At 54.9% G+C, this 19,113-nt stretch overlaps 1 protein-coding gene across 1 annotated transcript in view; it reads right to left on the bottom strand.

The window, feature by feature from the left end:
• Positions 1-1,560: 1,560 nt before the first annotated feature.
• Positions 1,561-19,113, bottom strand: part of Gpr107 (G protein-coupled receptor 107) — a 68,731-nt gene continuing 51,178 nt past the window's right edge. The window contains exons 15-18 of the mRNA XM_027942839.2: positions 16,253-16,302; positions 14,785-14,868; positions 12,873-12,994; positions 1,561-6,170 (exon numbers count right to left, since the gene is read on the bottom strand). Coding sequence (XP_027798640.1) covers positions 6,074-6,170; positions 12,873-12,994; positions 14,785-14,868; positions 16,253-16,302 — 353 coding nt within the window. The 3' untranslated portion in view covers positions 1,561-6,073. The remainder of the gene's footprint in view (positions 6,171-12,872; positions 12,995-14,784; positions 14,869-16,252; positions 16,303-19,113) is intronic.

Genomic DNA, 19,113 nt, shown 5'->3' with positions numbered 1-19,113 from the left:
TGAGTGCTCTCTGTGCCAGGTGGCTCTGCCCAGGACATGAGCAAGAACGAAGCTCTGGTCAGACGCACAGGGCGAGTCCTCCAACACGGAGCCCAGGGGAGGCACTGGGCCCTGTGGCTCCGAGTGGGCCTTCAGGCCGCCTGCAGGGCAGCATGTCCAGCTGGGAACTCCAGGTGGCAGGGGGCAGAGCAAGGGCTCTCACTTAGGCTTGGGGGAGTGGACGGCCAGGCCCTGCCAAGCTCCCCACTGCCACCTCCCACCCAGCCACCTGCAACCTCCCAGGCAGGTGGAGCTGCTGCTGGGGTCAGTGGGAGCTCTAGGCGAGGCGAGTGCTTTCGGGTGCACGTTAATCCCTGGGCCAGCTGAAGAGGGGCGCTGGATTTAAGGGACCCAGTGAGCAATGCTGTCCAAGTGTGGCCCTTGTCAGCATCGCCAGGAGCAGGTTAGCAATGCAGACTCCTCCCAGGAGCCTGGAGCCAGAACCTGGGGTCCACATGCTTGCTGAGGTTGGAGAACCCCGGGATCTGACACCCAGCCTGCTCCTCAGGCTTCTGTTCAGACTCCTTTGGGAATCCAAGGCCACTGGGGGTCAGGGGCAGGAGCTGTGGCTGAGAGGCCACTCTTGGTAGTGTGCTGGCCAACTGACACGCACCCTAAGGTCCTTTCCATCTGGATTTCTAAGGTAGTGTGAACTAAGGAACGTCCTAACACTGCCACAAATACAGCAGCAGCAGCCAACAGCCCTGTCCCAGGCCTGACCGCCAGGCACTGGACACTCTCCAGTCCTATGAGGCCCAGGTTCTCAGCTTGATCTGACACCTGTTGGCTGGGGGGTGGCGGGCGGCAGCAGAACCTTCTTCCGGCTCTGGATTCTGTAGTTTTCTAGGCAGAGCTTTGGATGGATGAATCACAAAATCAATATGCTTCGTGAAAGAAGCCAGAACTAAGGAGGCTGCGCTTGCGACTCTTTGCTGGGAAGCTCGCGACAGGCACGCTCACCGCGGTGCAAGCATCAGAGCAGGCGCGGCAGCTCTGGCTGGAGGGCGCCTGGGAACCTCATGGACTGGTGTGAATGTTCCAGAGAGGTTGGGCTGCTGCACACAGTTGTCAACTCAAACTGTTTCTTTAAAAATGAATTTCACTGCATGAAAAACCATCCCTCAATTTAAAACATCTACTCCAGGGGAGATAAGGCGTTGGCACTGAATGGCTTTCACAAATGCTCCCTCTAAAGTCCCGGGCTTCCTGATCCTGATGGGGGACAACTGGCAGAGCTCTTTGGTGGCTGGTGCCAGGAGGAGGCACAGTTGAGTCTGCATTGCCTCGAGTCTCCACTGCCACCTCCCCGCAAGTGGCAGCGGTGCCCAGTCCCAATTCAGAAGGCACCAGGACCCCACGTGGGCAGGACCCAGGCCGAGTCTGGTCTGAGAGCTCTCTGAGCAGGCGGGGCAGGTGGGAAGCAGCTCTACTCTAATGAACAAAATCACAAAAGAAAAGTGATGCGAGGGAGGTGGAGAGAGGGCATCCAGGAGCCAGGCTCCCTCAGGTACAAACACCCACTTCCGGCATAGGATCTTTATTGGACATGGTTGCATCACAGCGAGAGATGTCCTCCACAATCGCCTGACCTCACCCCACCCCTGCAACAAGCGCACATGGAGGCTCTTCATTGACATTAGCGCTAGAAAAGTCCAGAAAACTCCTCCATCCACTGATCCAGAAAGCACATAGCGTTTACAGACCCGCAAGCCCTTTATCAAATGAAATTTGGTTCTGGATTAACAGTTTGTGTTAGCACGTTAGCCACTGTGCCCAGCTTCTTTTGAGGTCATGTGACTAGGCGAATGCCATTCACGACCTGCAGAAGCTCCTTAAGGGGCCGAGACCCTCTGTGGACAGGATTTCCGCTCTGTGAGAGCAGCAGCGCCCTAGCTGCTCAGCAGGCCCGCCCCGCCTCCCCCACGCAGCCTCAACCAGGCCTCAAGGTACCTCCCCGTCTCTCCCTCCTTTCCTGGATCATCCAGACTCGCTCCTGTCAGGACCCCACCTGGTCACCCATGCAATGCAATCACGTCCTTGCTCCCTGGCTTGTCCCCTCCCAGAGTATTCTTCACACAGGACCTCAGGGGGTGTGCCTGTCCTTCCCTGGGCAGTGAGCCATCTAAAAGCAGGATCTACTTCTCAAGCACACCCCTAGAGGGGGGCACACATGCATCACCAGGCCACAGAAGTGGCCCCAGGGGAGTGGAGCCAGGGCAGTTTGCCAACCAATAACCACGTTCCAGGTGGTGACAAGTGTCAGCATCGACTCAGGTGGCTGTCTTCAGGACTCCCTGCCAGAACACCCCAGGGAAAACCAGAGTAAAGAGCAAATCTTTCAGAACAGTTAATATGTTCTAAACAAATGTCTTGTTGGTAAATTGAGAGCTATAAGTCAAAGTCCTGAATCCTAAAAGGACAAGAAAAGCAGCTGACCTGCTGTGAGACGGGGACGGGGGCAAGCTGGGCGAGGCGTGGGGCTCAGGAGCAGGGCTAGAGCAGCCGCTGGGCAGCAGCCTGGCCATGTGACTCACTGGCGGTTCTCCTGGGTGAACAGAGCTGGGCCTGAGACCTCACCAGGTTCTCCAAGGCTCTAAAAAGCCTCCCTTGAACAAAGAGCTTCAGGGTGGGGGAGATGGCCAGACAGCCATTTGCAACGGTCATCTTTTGACTGGGGACTGAACCCAGGGGCGCTTTCTTACTGAGCCACATTCCCAGCCCTTCTTTTTTATTTTGAGGCAGGTTCTCACTGAATTACTGAAGGCCTAAATTGCTGAGGCTGCCTCCTGCCTCAGCCTCCAGAGCTGCTGGGATTACAGGCGTGGCCACTGCACCCAGCTCAACAGTCATCTTCCACACTGCCTGCAGGGATGGGCTCGTGGGGAAGACCGTCACACATGGTCCAGGCTATGATGTACAGTGTAACCTTCTCCATAAAATTCTCCTTAGCTTGGGAAACACACTCTGCACAGAGCAGCTTGGAGAAAATGCTGCAATGCACCAAGGCCCTCACAGTCCTCCCAGCGCGCCCGCCCGCGGGGAGCCAGCAGGCACAGCAGAGGGGCGAGGAGGAGGCAGGCTGCAGAGCAGAGATCCTGATGAGATCATCATGCGGGAGTGGTGATCTTGCCACAGCAGTCTGGCTGTGTGTGTGTGTGGGGGGGGGGGGGGGCGGGGCACAGAGGCCGAGTTGCCTTGGCTGGCTGGACATGTGGTAGAGAGAAAGAATCTAGGTGGTTTTACTCTAAAGTGGGTTCTTGGAGAAAAAAGGACAAAGAAAAGCCACCGACTCCGGCCACGGGTCTGCTAAAGCATCTTTCAGACTGGAGCAAACTGCTCATTACAGGAGAGTGAGCTGCCAGTTTGCCAGAGTCATGCTGAATATCACCAAATGCAGTGCCACTCAAATTTTAAAGCACCGAGGGATCAAGAAATAGGATGATCGGATCCTTGGCCAGGATTAAGAGATCAATGATTGCTGTTGTTGTCGTCCAAGAAATAAATTTCTAGCAAAATACACACTTTATTAAATTTCGCAGCCAGCAGCACTTCTAGCCCACAGCAGATTCTCAGAGGAATCATGGACATTTTGCGTAGGCAGAAGCAGGGCGGGGGAGCGTCAGGCAGAGCTATAAATACCTACGGCTCTGCCATGGGCACCCCATCTTCTCTGCCCAGTGCCTGAATACTGCAAGGGCTTCCTGTGCAAACACTACGGTGAGCCTGGTGGGCCAGGAAGGTCAGGCTGCAGGAGGTGGCTTGTCAGCGGGGGCAACTCCCCAGCTTTGGATCCTGATCAGTCCTCTTTGTTCAAGGGCAGAGATGGACCCTGGGGCCTGCTATTAAGTGGTGGAGAAAGAGACAGTGAATTACAGACCGAGATGGAGAGCGTCGATGGTGTTTCCGGTCTGGGCCGAGCCTGCTTTGCCAGTCCTGGGCTGGGGGTTGGTTCTTCATCGCCAGACTGACTTCAAGCCTTCAGTGGCTATCCAGAACATGGGCAGGAAACCACCCATGGCCACCTGCACCTGGGACCCACCTGGTGTCATGTGCACAGGTTTGCTCCAGGAGGGTCAGCCTGCCAGACCGCAGCAGCTCAGTCTGACCCCGAGACTCGGGTCCACAAGCCCTCCCTCTGCCACCCCACTTGATTCCTGGCCTTAAAAAGCCAGAGGACGGCAGCACCAGACCCTCCTAGCGGAGAGGTCTCGCCACACCTTCTGTTCCTGCGAAGGCGGCTGGGCCTCATTCACATCTGCTGCTGGGGGAACGGCAGATGTGTCCCCCGGGAGAGGTACAGACGGGAGTTTCAGCGGTCACAGAAGGAGACACATGCCTGCAGCGCTGGTATCATGTTTATGCACAGGGAAACCAAGTGATGAACTACTCCCTTCCTCCCTCCAACTCCGCTCCTGGCCCACAGCCCCAATTAACTTGGGGAGAAAGAGGAAAAAGGAAAGGTCCCCAAGTAAATCCTCACGGCCTGTTTTTCCTTCTCTTGAGGACAGGAAGATACTCACACTCCCCTACACACCTGCCTGAGGGAGCAGTGCCACTGCTGGGCAAAGGCCTGTGCCTCCTCGGCAACAGCCAGCGGGCCGGAGGGTGTGGACGGCTAAGGAAAGTGCACAGGAAGGTTGCTGCTTCCCCGGAGCCCAAGTGGCAGGGACAGAGAGGATCACCATTTTCTGAGCACTTTTCAGGCTCCCAAAACTAACAGTGAGGGAGCCACAGGCCCCATGGTTCCTGACTGGCCCTTCCGAGCCAGGAAGACCTGTCCCTTGCAGGCAGCTCTCCCACAAGTCGAGGCAGGGTCTGGCTGGAGCTTCTGGAAGTGACCCTACCCAGCTAGGCCACCAAGCATCACAAAGCTTTCCTGATGGGGCGTATCTGGTCACTGTGAAGCCCTCCATCACAAGGGACCGCCTGAGTGTGTCCCACCATTTGAAGGACTCCTCTCCAGTCACTCTACTCCTCCCGAGCCACCAGGGCTCCTCCCACACCCTGCAGCTTGGAGAGACTCTCTGAGCAGGGAGGGACCCTGCCACCTGCGGCTGGTCAGCTGATGCGCTGCCTCCACCGAGGCTCCTGGAGCCCGGGGTGACTGTGCTGAACCACCTGGAAGCCCTGCTGGCCCACAGCGAGGCTGTAACAAGGAGGACGTGCCACGAGGCACTCGCTGAAATGCACAATTTCTGCCCCAGCTGTTCTTAAGGAAAATTTGTCCCTGTTTTCTTCTAAATTCTGATCATATTTTAAAAATAAAAAAAAGTAAAGCCTCAAGAGGGGAAGAAGACAGGAGGGCTGTTGCTCTGCGCAGGAGGGGCCCCAGGGAGACCCGGGGACACTTCTGAGCTTAAAGACAGTTCCATCCTGCCCTCAGGAAGCCCATGTCCCTCCAGCGGGGTTGTGTCCTGGGGCTGGGACCCTGACAGTGACAGAATGGCACACAGGCAACAGGCCTCCTGTGCCCTCAGTGCCGGTCACTGCCAGGGTCTGGAGCAGAGGTCAAGGCGCCACTTGGGCTAGGACCTGGGCAGCTGCTGGGCACCAGTGGGGCTTGGCCTCACCTCCTAGGATGGTTCCGATGCATTCTCACCTCCCAAAGATGTAAGGACACCCTCCCGGTCCCTTTTGGACATCTTTGGAGACCTGTGGCCATTCCCCAGAGCAGCATGGAGTGCTGTGAAGGCAGCAGACAGCCGCAGAGGCCAGCCACTGCAGCGCTCAGGGCCACCACTGTGTGGGCCTGTGGGCCCATTAGGAATGTTTCAGTGACAGGCAGGCTCCTCTCCTCCTCCTCACTCCGACCTCCCTCCCCCCTGAGGACAGTCCCAGCTGCCTGGCACCAGCTGCAGATCCAGTTTCCCTCAAAGAGTACAAAGTAGGTGTCCATGGCACTTCACCCTGCCCCAAGCTCTGCGGTGTCGCTGTCGAAGGCCGGCGGTGGACTGTCGGAACTGCTCTTGCTCACCAAGAGGACTACGGGGTAAGCTGCAGTGTTCTCTGACAGCGCCATCCTCCCGGTTGGCGCTCACGCGGTGCCTTCCCAGTCACCTGGGGGCTCTGCAGCGCCGTTGGTCACCTTCTTGACTTTCTTCATGTTTTCCATCACCCCTGATGTCGTCACTCTGAGAAAGGGAGAGAACAGAAACAATGAGGGCCCTCTTGCAGGCGATCACGAAGCACCCACCACCCTAGCACATGGCTGGGGCTCAGGACTGGACAGAACTGGAGGCCTCCTGCCCTCCCTGTGAACTGTACAGTCACTTGACCTCTGAGCTGAAGTGCAGCAAATAATTCTCACTTTTCAGAACAGTCATGAGAAAAAAATTCTCTTTATCAATAAATATCAGCTGTCATTATCACAACCATCATCGCTGCTCTTCATCGCTGACGTTGCAGCCTCCACAGCTTTTACCGTGCACAGATGACAATCACGGTTAGGAGACCAATACCTGTCATAATTAACACTCGGAAAGGAAAGCTCGCGAGCTGTGCGGATTGTAATGACTAGCCATGCTGGGTCATTTCTCAGTGACGGGACAGAATCACAGATTAGGAGGAAACTTCTGGGCTCAAAGGTTCTTTGCCCACTGGAGACAGTGAAGCTCTCTTGGCAAACCCAGGCCCTGTCTCAGCAGGCTGAGGTCAGCCGTGCTCAGCATGCGGCCTGCTTCACCCTGCGTGCGCCCCCAGGGCACCTCTTCTGCCTGCTGGTGCCTGGCACTAAGGAGGTGCCCTGGAGCTGCTCACTGAATGAGAATTAAACACAGAAGCGAAGAGCCAAGCCAGCCAGCCCCTCCTATCAGTAAGGACGGCACCACCTCTGGAGAAAGGGTGCCTGTGAGGAGACATCGCCTGCCTCCCGGGTGGCAAGGGCCCAGGTCCAGTGCTCCATATCCACCAAGGAGCTGAGTGGCACTACAAGCAGGGGACACCAAGAGAGACGCCAAGTGCCAAAAACCACCTGGCCCAGCCCTGCCCCTTTCCTGATCAGTAAAATCAACTCCATCAACTTGACGGACCCTCCAAGGACCAACCTACCTCCTACCAACTACCTAATCCTGTCACATATTAATAGTGACACGGTGGCCCTATATGGGACACACCCAGAGTTACCCTTCTGGACCCTTTCATGGATATGGAAAGCCCCCCCCCCACTTTGTGCTGCTTCTGTAGCCAGGTCTTGGGGCCCTGCGGTCCTCCCCGAGTGGGGACTTTCCACCAACAAGGGTCCTTCGGGTGCAGGTTATCTGTACTGTGACAAAGCTGGCACCAGACATGCTGCTGGAATGTGGATGTCAGGGGAACTGAGGGACTCCTGCAGAGGTGACAGACAGGGGACAAACACCCCAAGACAAAGGAGGGGGCGCCCAGCAGCACTTCCCACAGCTGCTCCCGGCCTGGCCTTGGGAAGGGATGGTGCTCTTGGGGGGGAAGCTGCAGAGCCCCGTCCCACCCTGGGCTGTGGAGCCAGAGCCTCGGCACGGCACGAGGACCAGAGCCTCCCCAGCTCCACACAGCGGCCCCCCATCCCCCCACTGGCTCAGACCACAGTGGGAGACAGGAGTCTTCAGACCCCAGTGAGGTCACACTGTCCCCCGGGGAATGGTGTCTCCCTAGTAAAGAATAAGACACAGCTCACATGGACACCTGAGGCCAAGCACATTCCCGTGACCCGGGTGCAGTCTGACGGGAGGCTTCCATCCCCCGAGAACCTTCCTCTGTAGATGGGCGCCCACTGGAAACAACTTCAAGGCCCAGTGCAAGGTCACAGAAACAGAACTGGGACTGCGGGCCTGCAGGACCCACAGCCAGGAGGGGCGGCCTTCGGGGACGTGCGCAGAGCGGGCGCCAGGACTGAGGAGAGACAGTCTAGGAGCCTTGCTGCCCGGCTCTGGCGAGAAGCCCCTCTGCTGGGGGAGTGGAAGCTGGAGGGCTGGACTGAGGCGGGGAGGAGCTGGTGGGCAAGAGGCTGGGGGGGTGGTCCTCCACAAAGAACTGTCCGGCAACACCCTGGAGAAGATGGGGAGGGGTGTGGGGGGATGCTGGGTGGAGGCCCACCAGACCGGGCGGCACAGCAGGCCCTCAGCAGGCGCTGAGCCCAGGCGAGGTAAGGACACCAGTGCTGGGGCTCTGGGATGAAGGGGATGGTGAAGACAGGAGGCCAGGCCTGCGAGATGTGGTCCCTCCTTCTAGGCTGAGGAAGGTGGCTCAGGCAGCTCCTGAGTGTGCTGTTGGTGACAGGGAGATGAGGTGGCACCAGGCCCGTGGGGGAGTCAGGGGAGAAGAACTTGGCAGAACTAGGAAAAGTGCAGCCTCGATCCTGAGACGACAGGAGGTGGACAGAGGGACTTGAAGCTGGGAGGGGCCGGGGGTGTGCGGGCTTGGGTTGGGCTTGGGAGTGCTGGGAAGAAGAGGGCGCTGTTCTGTGGGGTGTGGACCCAGCCCCGGGGGAAAGGGAGGCTCAGTGTGGCCTGGAGCAGAGTTGCTGGGGTGAGCCCTCAGAGATGAAGGGACACACTGGGTAGGGACACACTGCCTCCTGTTTCTCAGCAAACCTTCTGGGAAGTCAAAGGGACATCTGGGGCCCAGGTGCTGTAATGGTCCTGGCCAGCATTCCTGGCAAGCTGGCCACGATTTTACCTGCAGCTCAGACACTGCAGTAGAGAGAGCAAGGGGCACGCAGGTTAGATTAATACCCTGATGCCTCTGCACGGGGACACACGGAGGTGGCTGTGGCAGCTTTGCAGACACCTCTCTGGGTGTCCTAGTTTGGGTTTAAATGCTGAAGGGGCCAAAAAGCCACAGAGCCAGCAAGCCACATCACAGACAGCCCCTCTCCAACACTGTCCACGCAGGGCAGTAGGGGGCTCTGCAAAGCTCAGGTGACGTGATGGCAGCGGGAACCCCTAGCTCTGCAGCTCCAGTGACAGGCTCTGGTGCAGACGGGAGGTGGGCCTGCCCTCCTGGCTCTGCTCCCTCCTTGCCGGGTGGTGCTGTGCCTTCCTGGGCAGGTCTGTGGCGCGTTGCTGTGACACTGTCACACTGGTCTTGCACGCACTCCTGAGGGCAGCTTCAGCACCGCCTGCCCTGCCACTCCACACCTGCTTGGGGGCCGACGGGCCAACACGGCCAGCACCAGCGACTCAGCAGCAAAAGGACAAATGGCTTCTCAGCCCAGGGGCCACACGCACGGCCCACCTCTCAGCCTGCCTTGGGGGACTGAGGCCAGGGCTCAGTGCTACTCCAGGCCGGGACTAAGAAGGTGAGTCTGCAAGGGGAGAAGGGGCCGCGAGCAGAGGAGCCCTCAGATGGAGAGAGCAGCTCAACCTGCCCTCCTGCCTAAGCGGCATCGGAGCCCAGGTCTGTGGCAACTAAGGGCCAAAGACACACAGCTCTGGCGATGCCAGGCTGACAGCACCATAGCTCAGGCCGAACAGCCAATGTGCAGCGCGTATCCCACGTGGGCTACGGAGCAGGGTCACTTGGGTGAACTGGGCTGGCACGAACAAATCACAGACTCAGAAAACACCTTTTTTCGGGGCGTTTCAGGACAGCTCCTCCACCCCAACTGTAAGCTCCCACAGGGGCAAGGGAAAACCAAGGGAGCAGGCGAGAGCGCGAGCACCCCCAGAACCCTGGTTTGTATTAAGGAGAACATTCCATCCAAAAAAGGAAAAAGACAGTATTACAGAGGAACGAGAGGCAGCCCACTGCCACCGGAAACCCCACTCCCAGAGCTCCACCCCACTGCCCAGTGAAGGCGTGGTCCACCTGCCTTCACAAAGAGCAAAAGCCAGTTCCACCCTCCATTGCTCAAGGCTAAGGGTACGGGCTCAGCTCCTATGTGGCAGCTCCTGACACCAATGGATACACCTGTTTCTAGAATTAAAATATGGTTTTTGGACTTGAAATATGGAGAGGCCTGGGTAAGAACTAATTCTGCTGGTCTCCAATTCTCCTATTTCTACTATGTTCCCGGCCGAACTCAGGCAGCAGGACGAGGTTCCTAGAAAGGGAAGTCCAGGGGGACAACTTCATGGCCTTAAGCCACCCCAAGTGTTTCTTCTCCTCTCACTTGTCCCAATGAGAGAGAAAATTCCAAGCATTAAGGGTACACGTAGCATGCAAAGGGCTGCCAAGTCTGATCATTAAAATTTCATCTAATACATTTTAATTCACTGGACTTTTTTGACAATAAATTCTGCGACTAAAATTGGTAGGCCCAAAAAAGATGTAAGAGTCACAGGAGGGCTGCACTCTCCTCCTCACCCTCCTTCTGAGAAAAGTAGAGGCCTGATGGGGTCAAGGGCTGCAAAGATGCAGGACTGTGGGCAAGCATGGGCCTCAGAAAGCAGACACAGTGACCCTGAAGCTCTGCCCCGGGGGAGCAGGCTCAGGCCTAGGACCCACCTGGCAAGACCCACTTCCCACATGGGCTGTCTCCACAGCCACAGCCCGGCCTCAGAGGCAGGACAGCAGGTGCAGACACACTGGAGAGTGGCTGGGTGAGGCTTGCACGCCCCACGGAATGAGACCTGCTAGGAAGCTGTGCACCTTTTCTGGGGCATGTGTGTGGGAAACCGGAATACTTCTTCCCGTAAAGAGGTTCAACAGCAAGTACCCACCGGTGTGGCTGATGCTTTACAGACAGCCAATGGCTCTGGAGTATCGAGGCCAGGGCTCTCCTTGCCTCTGGCTTGTGCTATTTCTAGAAGATTTAAGAGATGCCATCCAGGTACAGCACCTCCAAGCAGAAGAGATGATAGCCCTGGTGCCATGTCATCCCTGAGAAGCCATAATGAGCCCACACGCTCACCTGTGGTGGGCATGGCGGCCGGTGGTGAGGCCTCCGTGTCAGGCCACTTCTGCTCTGTCAATCTAAGATGTCCACAGAACTTTCTCAACGGAGCCTTCTCTCCCTTTTGTGCAGTGCTCGGGATGGAACCCAGGGCCTCGTATGTGCAAGGCAAGTGCTCTGCCACTGAACTATACCCCCCTACAGCAGCATTCTTAGCTAAACAGAAATCCTAGAACTTTCCAAGCCAATCTCCTGGCCGAGTGAAAGGTGCTCTGCCAGGGTTAGCTCCTGAACTCCTTCCGTTTCACGCCGCCGGCTGAACCGAGCCAGCGCTCCCCGGAAACACCCACTCCAAGTTACACCCTCCCGGCCTGACTTCCTGCAGCTGCTCCACATGCAGCCCCTCTGCCACCGCCGTGCAGCTCACTTCACTCTCAAGGTCTGGCTCCCAAAGCCCCGAAAAACACTCAGCATGATCCAAACACAAGAGTGTAAACTAGGCCACCACAGGGTTCTCCCTGACCCAGCATCCCAACCTTCCCCAGACCTTGCCAGAATAAAGACATTCCAGCTCCCCGGAGTCTGGGGGTCAGTGCATCTTCTCCTTCCCTTCCCAACCTTCCTTTTTTTTTTGGGGGGGGAGGACAGAGATTGACCCAAGGGAGCTTAACCACGGAGCCACATCCCAGCCCTTTTTATATTTTATTCTGAGTCAGGGTCTGGCCTCGAACTTGCCATCCTCCTGCCTCTTCAGGAGTAGCTGGATTACAGGAGTGCGCCCTGTGCCTGGCCCCCTCTCGACTTTAACAGGCATACCCACCAGCTTGCTAAGATGCCTACCCCTACCATCAACAGGGATGGAGAAATCAAGTCCGAAACATTAGGGAAAAATCAACTTCAAAACAAAACTTTAAAAACTTTTTGCCCCGAGACAAATACATCCTCACTTCCACACACAATGGCTAAGGGAAAGGATGTGGGGAATAGGAACTCTGGCCATGTGGTTTTGGAGTTCAATTCTGTAGAGGAAGCCCTTCAGCTTCTAGTTGTCAATCCTGGAGGACCACTGCCAAACATCTGTGGCCAAGATCAAGGCCTCCAGAGGGACTAAATCCTCAGCCCCTGCTCCCAGTGAGCCAGCGAGGCTGCTGCCTCCAGCTGACCTGCACAAGTGGCACCTGGGCCAACAGTCCCAGCTCAGACCTGCTACTTCTGGAAAGGCCCAGCTGCTGGTCCTCCTGCTCCCTTCTCCTGCCTATAAAAAGGCATCTATTTCTTCCTCTGCACAGGGAGATGCCGGAAGGGGTCCATCTGGGCACTGCCTTCATTTATTGTCCCAGCAGAGCAGCCAGCACAAAGAGCTGGCCCACACTGCCTGGCAGCCAAGCAGAGCCCAGCATGGGCTGAATCTCGGCCTTTGAATTATAAAAAGGCAAGAGGCGGGTGGCGCTGGGACAACGCCTCAGCCTGAAGCTCACAGTGAAACACGACCACTGAGCTGGCTGAGCACACTCAGAGCTCACAAGCAAATAGGCTTAATCACTGTCACCCTTCTAGAAAATGATCGCCCTCTCCTAGAAACAAAGCCCCTAAGTCCCTTACCCTGTGACTCAGAAAAGCCCCAAACAGTGCTCAGACCAGATCAAAGTCGCTGTGCCAGCTGTGAACAGCCACTTGGGCATCTGATACAGAGGACATGGAGGATCAGCAGCAGACTCTCAAATGACACTTTCAAAAATAAGCTGCTGTCGATGTTTCTGCCCTGGCCATTGAGTTACAGGAAGCTGCCGCAGTGGGGCTTGACAGCTGCCAACTTCCTCTCCCCCCGACAGACTAGCAATGGCTGGCAGACACTGCGCTTCAAACCAGTAAGAGCACCTGGACATGCACGATCACGGCCTTCTGCTGAAGGTGGAGGGCACCTCTGGAGCAGCAGGATGCCGAGAGCAGCAGGCCCTCCATGGTGCCACTTTCAGGTAGGCACAGGGGGCAGGGCCGAGGAGAGCGAGGAAGGGGGGTGGCTTACACAGATTCCATTTCCAAGTCGTCTTCCTCCTGAGACAGCTGTAGGTAGGGGTTATCTGAAGCCGGACGGAACTTATACCCCGTCAGAACGAAGAACACCAATGTGGCCATTTCATCCAGGAGCTGCAGATTTAAAAACCACCCCAAAATAAAGGGATCAGCAACACTATCCTTCAACACGACCCACATATCTGCAAAGTTCACTCCTTGCTAACTGCTCACTCAAGGCCACCGTTCAAGGCCACGTTCATGGCCCCCCGAGCACTCCCTAGATCTGAAGCCTAAGCCAGGAGCAGTCTGCCCCTAGGACCAGGGCCTCATGCCTTGGGCACACTAGACCAGCCCTCTACTCCACTGAGCTCCGTTCCCAGGAACTCCTTCACTGGTACTTTTTTTTTGGGGGGGGGGGCATGGGGGGGACTGGGAATTGAACCCAGGGGTGCTCTACCACTGAGGTACACCCAGAACCCTTTCTGATTTTGGAAACAGGGTCTAAATTGCTGGGGCTGGCCTGGAACTTGTGATCTTCCTACCTCACTCAGCCTCCCAAGCTGCTGGGATTACAGGCGTGTGACACCACATCTGGCTTCACTGGTACCTTTTTTTTTTTGTACCATGGATTGAAACCAGGTTGCTTAACCACATCCCCAGATCTTTTTATTTTTTATGTTGAGACAGGCTCTTGCCAAGTTGCTTAGGGCCTCACTAAGTTGTGATCCTCCTGCCACAGCCTCCAGAGCCACGAGGATGACAGATATGCATCCCCATGCCCAGCTCACTAGTACCTCTTAAAAGTTCAATTTATACCCAAATTTTCCAACACTGGTGCCTAATGTACCAAGTGAATTCTTCAAGAAAAAAGGATAGCTAAACCATCTAGTTGTCTGGCAGTTAAATAGTTCTAGGGCTGGGGTCGGTCATAGCTCAGTTGGTAGAGTGCTAGCCTCGAATGCACAAGGCCCTGGGTTCAATCCCCAGCACCACAAAACAACAACAAAAACGGTCCTAGGATTTACAAAGATATTGGATGATTCAAATAATAATAATATTAGGGCAAAGAAGGAGGGAGGGCTGGATTCTAAACTGTTCTAGGCCTGATAACTAGGAAAGACCCCATCCCATCCAAGCTTTAATTACAAAGGGCAATACTGACTCTGCCTGAAGCTTTTCTCTAAAGAGTTTTAAAATTGAAAACTAAAATCAATAATGCAATTATGCCAGATTTCTCATGTAATCTAGCAGCTCTCCAGAGCAAATAGATAATAATTTTTTTAAAAAGAGTAGGATTATTCAAGTGTGAAGAATAGAAACAGAACTCTTACAGGGGGGAAGGGGGGACCCTGATAAAAGGTAACTCCAAATAGATAATCATCATCTTCTTTTTTTTGGTTCTAGGGATTGAACCCAAGGGCGCTTAACCACTGAGCCACATCCTCAGGCCCTTTAAAAAAAAAAAAAAAATATATATATATATATATATGTGTGTGTATATATATATATATATATATATATATATATATATATATATATATTTGTAGATAAACAAATACCTTTATTTTGTTTATTTATTTTTATGCGGTCCTGAGGATTGAATCCAGTGCCTCATGTGTAAGGCAGACACTCAACCACTGAGCCACAACCCAAGTCCCCCAGTCCATTCTTTTCTTTTCTTTTTTTTTTTTTTTGAGACAGAGTCTCACTAAGTTGCTGAGGCAGACTGTGAACTTGCAATTCTCCTGCCTCAGCCTCCCAAACTGCTAGGGTCACAGGTCCCAAATAGGTAATCTTAACTGTCGCTGGAAGAGATGGCAGGTCTTAGGGGCCATTCCCATGTGAATAAGAAACAACCTTAAGTTACATCCCTGGACTTTATCCTCAGACATGAACTCTGCACCGTCCCGAGAGCAGTATACCTGGTAGAGCCACTTCCACTGGAATGGAACAGCAAGTTTAAGGAGAAATGCAATGATCCTGGTGAAGTATATGTAACACACAATCTGTATGAAGAGGAAGGAAACAAAACACAAAATCAACAGAGAAGTTGATAACCACTTTCTTCTAATAAACTGCTTTCACAAACTCAACAGAACTACCCAAAGACTTGCGTGACTTGGAGTGTTAACTCATAAGTGCAGCAGAGAGAAATGGCCACTCCGCTGGTTACACTGGGAAGGAACTCCTCACTGTCTCTAGGTGGCCAAGACGATGACCACAGCCACCAAGGGAGGACAGCACACTTGGGTACATCTGCTCTTAGATCCTCCTCACCTCTCCAAACCTCATTTCAATCTCCCAGGGGCAGCCTTTTTATTCCCAGGCTTGGAGAGATAATCATCAGTAGTAGCAGCCAACTACAGCCCACAGGGAGAGGCTGACTCCTGGCCTCTCTGCAGTAACGAGGGCTCAGTTGCTGCCCAGGCTGCTCATGGGACCAGGTTCATGGTGGCCAGGCTTGCAGACAGGCCAGGCATGCTAGGGTTTCGGGCACACAGGCCCAGTACCCTTGCCTGGCCATTGAGCATCACTACTCATGGCCACCTCCTGTGTCAGGAGAGGCTCTATGGTGACTCCTGTGCCTCTTCTAGTGGAGGACAAGGCCCTTGCTTCTCTAATGAAATCGCTAATGTTCGCCCATATACAAGAATCTTCCAGTGACAGTGGAGGCCAAAACCATGACAAAAGACTTGGCAACTTTCTTTTAGGAGCCACGGGGCGAACTCCAGCAGACCTGCACCTTATGGACACCAAGAAACCACGACCCTAAGAACTCACAGTGGTTCTGACTTGGTGGCTGTGCTTAGCTGACAGGGATCTCTCTGCACACCCGTCACTGTCCCCATTCTTAAGTTTTACAAAAACCGCCTCCATCTCTGTTCTTAAGGGAAATATCACCATTAGCATAACATGAAACTAGTTTCCTGCAGAAAACTTTGGGAGAGAGAGGGAGGTTCTCTAAATCTTACGGGAAAACATAAAGCCTGCAGAAGGGCACAGGGTGCAGCCCTCGTTTTCTTAATGAACAGCAACACCCCAGGGAGCGGCTTGGGGGGCACACACCAGGATTGCTGTGGAGAGCCACCATCTCACCGTGGCAGCAGCCCTGGACAGGGTCAGCAGGCTCCACAGGGCTGTGCTGGGTTTCTAGAATCCTGGCATTTATATTTTATATCAATGTATTATTTAACTACTGAAAGTTAAATGTAAGAAGTAGTAACCCAGATATTTACTTTCCGTTTCGGGAGGTACAGTCTGTTGTGAGACAATCCGAGCAGATCCAGGGCTGCCCCTCCTGGGCGTCCATCCCGCTTCCCGCACTGGCTCTGCCCCCTGAACTCATCTAACTGAGAGACTCAGGGTCTTTTTTTTTTTTTTTTTACTCACCAAGACGTAGTAATGTCTGAAAAGCTTCAGCTTTGCTAAGTTAATGGCAGCTAGGGACAAGAACAACATGAAGAGCTCATTAGCTTCGCTTCTTCCCCGTCTGCGCGCTTGATCGTTCATTCATTCTGAGGCAAGACCCTACCAGCTGAGCCAGCCCCTGAACAGCTGGGACTCTAGGGGCACACCATTCTTGGGACCCCTGTCCCGTTCATGCGCCCCCTCAGTCAAGAGGGGTTGAGACACACCTCACTTCTGGCAAGGAGGCAGATGGGAGGCTCCGTCCACCCCAGGGCCTGGTGAAGCTGCTCTCACAGGCCACCCAGCTGCAGCTGCTCTGAGGGGCAGCTGCGTACTGCACAGGGGCACCAAGGAAATCACAGACGCCCACCTGAGGGCCAGCACGAACCCCCTCAGCTCTGCCACTGTACCCAGGGAGATGCTCTCTCCACTAGGACCCACTGGGTTGACCCCGGAGTGACTGCTGGGGAGCCTTCCACCAGCCAAGGGTGCAAATTCCATTAACCCTCAGATGCACTTGGCAAATTTTGCTTCAGTTTCCGTTAAGCGCCCTGTAATAATAAGCCCTTTAAGTACAACCTCCTTGGCTATCTCCTGCCTTCTAGAGCATTCAAGGTCAGCGAGCCAGGACTTCCTGACACTGCTGGTGGCTATGAAATATTGATGACCACAGAGGGTAGCCTGGCTCCCTCCCCGATTAGCAATCCTTTCATTCATCATAAACCTCCCGCAGGAGGCAAATTAATTCTGCTTAATAACATTCAATTACTGATTCAGTTTAAGAATGAGACTGTGGGTGGCAAAGGTTCAAATTTCCTCTTCCTCTCTCCTCTGGCTCATGATTAGTGGGGGACAATCAAGTTTAGGATTCCAAAAGAAATTCTGGGAATGCCAAGTTATCGTCAAGGTGATTATCCACAGGAGCCTCCTCCCGGAAACCAAAAAGGGCTGGCAGGGCAAGTCTTCCCAGGGGACTCCTCCCACAGCTGAGAGGATAGGACCCTCACATACAGAGCTGCAGTGGCCTCTGCACACAGGTGGCCTCTGAGGAAGGGGATCACAACCGGCAGATCACCAAACACTTGCTTATCCTGCCACCTCTCTGGTGTTTTGCTACTTTATGTATTTTTTGTGGTGATGGGATGGAACCCAGGGCCCTGTGCACAGGAGGCAGGAGTTCTACCACAGAGCCACATGCCCAGCCCCACTGTCATGTTATTTTTTAAAAATGAAATCTCTCTGCCTCTCATCCTTTTCTTTTCTAAATTTATTTGTTCTCTTAGTTATACATGACAGTAGAATGTATCCTGACATGTCACATATACATGGGGTCTGACTTCTTGTAGTTGTCAGCCTTTTCTTTTGAGCCCTGATTGAGCTAGACCCTGGGACACTAGGCGTGCCCCTGGGAGAGGGACACTAAAGCCTGAGCTGGACACAGGGTTGGGAACAGGCCAGGGTTGTAAAAGGCTTCCCAGAGGACAGGATGCCACAGACTTCACCATCTCTAGGAGCTCACGGCTCCACTGTGCCCACACCACTCTGCCCAGCGAGCCCCCGCCGGAGGGAGGGAGCCGAGCCCCTGCACAGGCTGGTACTTCTTGAACACAAACACTGAGTCCTCTCCCTGGGGCTGACTGAAAAACCCAGCATCAACCATTAGATCGTTTAAGTCACACACGCGCTTTCCATCTCTTCTGAGTGCTGCCGCTGAGTGAGTCCTGGCAGGACACTGCTGCTGGCTTCCCCGAGAACCATCAGTCAGAGGCGTCCCAGCGTCAAGTGGGGGCAGGGATGAGCAGGATGGAGGGAGGACTCCCAGCCTGCAGGGAACTGCAGGAAGGGAGAGCAGCTCAGCGTGGCTGGACCTTGGGGAGGCCAGGAAACTCAGGGCAAGGAGCAAAGCCCAACACCAAGCTGGGCCGTCCTCCCTGTGGGTCCAGAGGGCCCAGAGTTTTTAGCCATGCGGCGCCACATTACATCACAGTTCAGAACTGTCATGAGAAAGGACGGAGGAAGCCAGGAGGAAGAGACTGACCCCGTGAGACCTGGAGTCTGTGGCAGCGCCTGTGACAGGCGGGGGTCTCTTTGGGTGTGGAGCAGTCAAGGTGCAGGCAGCGCAGCGGACAACCCTTCGGCCCTCCAGGAAGAAGAATGCCAGAGGCGGGGCCACAGGGAAGGAAGCAGGGGCTGATGGGGGAGCAGGCCCTGCAGGTCTCCATGGGTGGGAGGTGGGGGCTGGGGGGACGAGAGCAGAGGGCGCCACGCTGGCTGGCCTCTCCCGGGCATCGTGTGCCACCACATCACACTCTCCAAGCTGAGCAGACCCTGAAGGTAGGCAGGTCCAATCAGCTGCAGGAGTGAGCCGGCACCCTCAACTCCACGTGCCAGAGAAGAGCGTCACCACAGCAGACACCATGCCACGCAGGATGCACGAGGGCTGACAGCCGGGCCCTGGAGCCAAGGAGTATCACCTCTAAGACACGCAGCCACATACACAGTCCCAAGGTTTCCCAAAACCCACGAGTCGTGTTGATGTCATTTCCAGTCACCTGCAAGACGTTTGCTAGGACTGCTGCTGGCAGGGACCAGGCTTCCAAGGCCCCCACTGGTGTCCTAGTCAAGGTCCAAGCAGTGAAGCTTTTCCCCCTGTGCTGGGGACAGAGCCCAGGGCCTGGGGCATGCTCAGCAGGCACTCTACCGCTGAGCTCCATCCTTGCCTCTGCGAGGTGCTAAGAAACAGGACAGAAGAGTGGTCCGAAGCACAAGGTCTGTGAATCTAAGCACCTGGAGTTCAGACTCCAACTCTATTGCTTGCTGGCTGTTATGATCTCAGGTAAGTC

This window comes from Marmota flaviventris, chromosome 13 (genome assembly GCF_047511675.1).
Source record: "Marmota flaviventris isolate mMarFla1 chromosome 13, mMarFla1.hap1, whole genome shotgun sequence".
Classification (NCBI taxonomy): domain Eukaryota; kingdom Metazoa; phylum Chordata; class Mammalia; order Rodentia; family Sciuridae; genus Marmota; species Marmota flaviventris.
The sequence above is the reverse complement of the archived record's forward strand: the minus strand, read 5'-3'. Positions and strand labels throughout refer to the sequence as shown.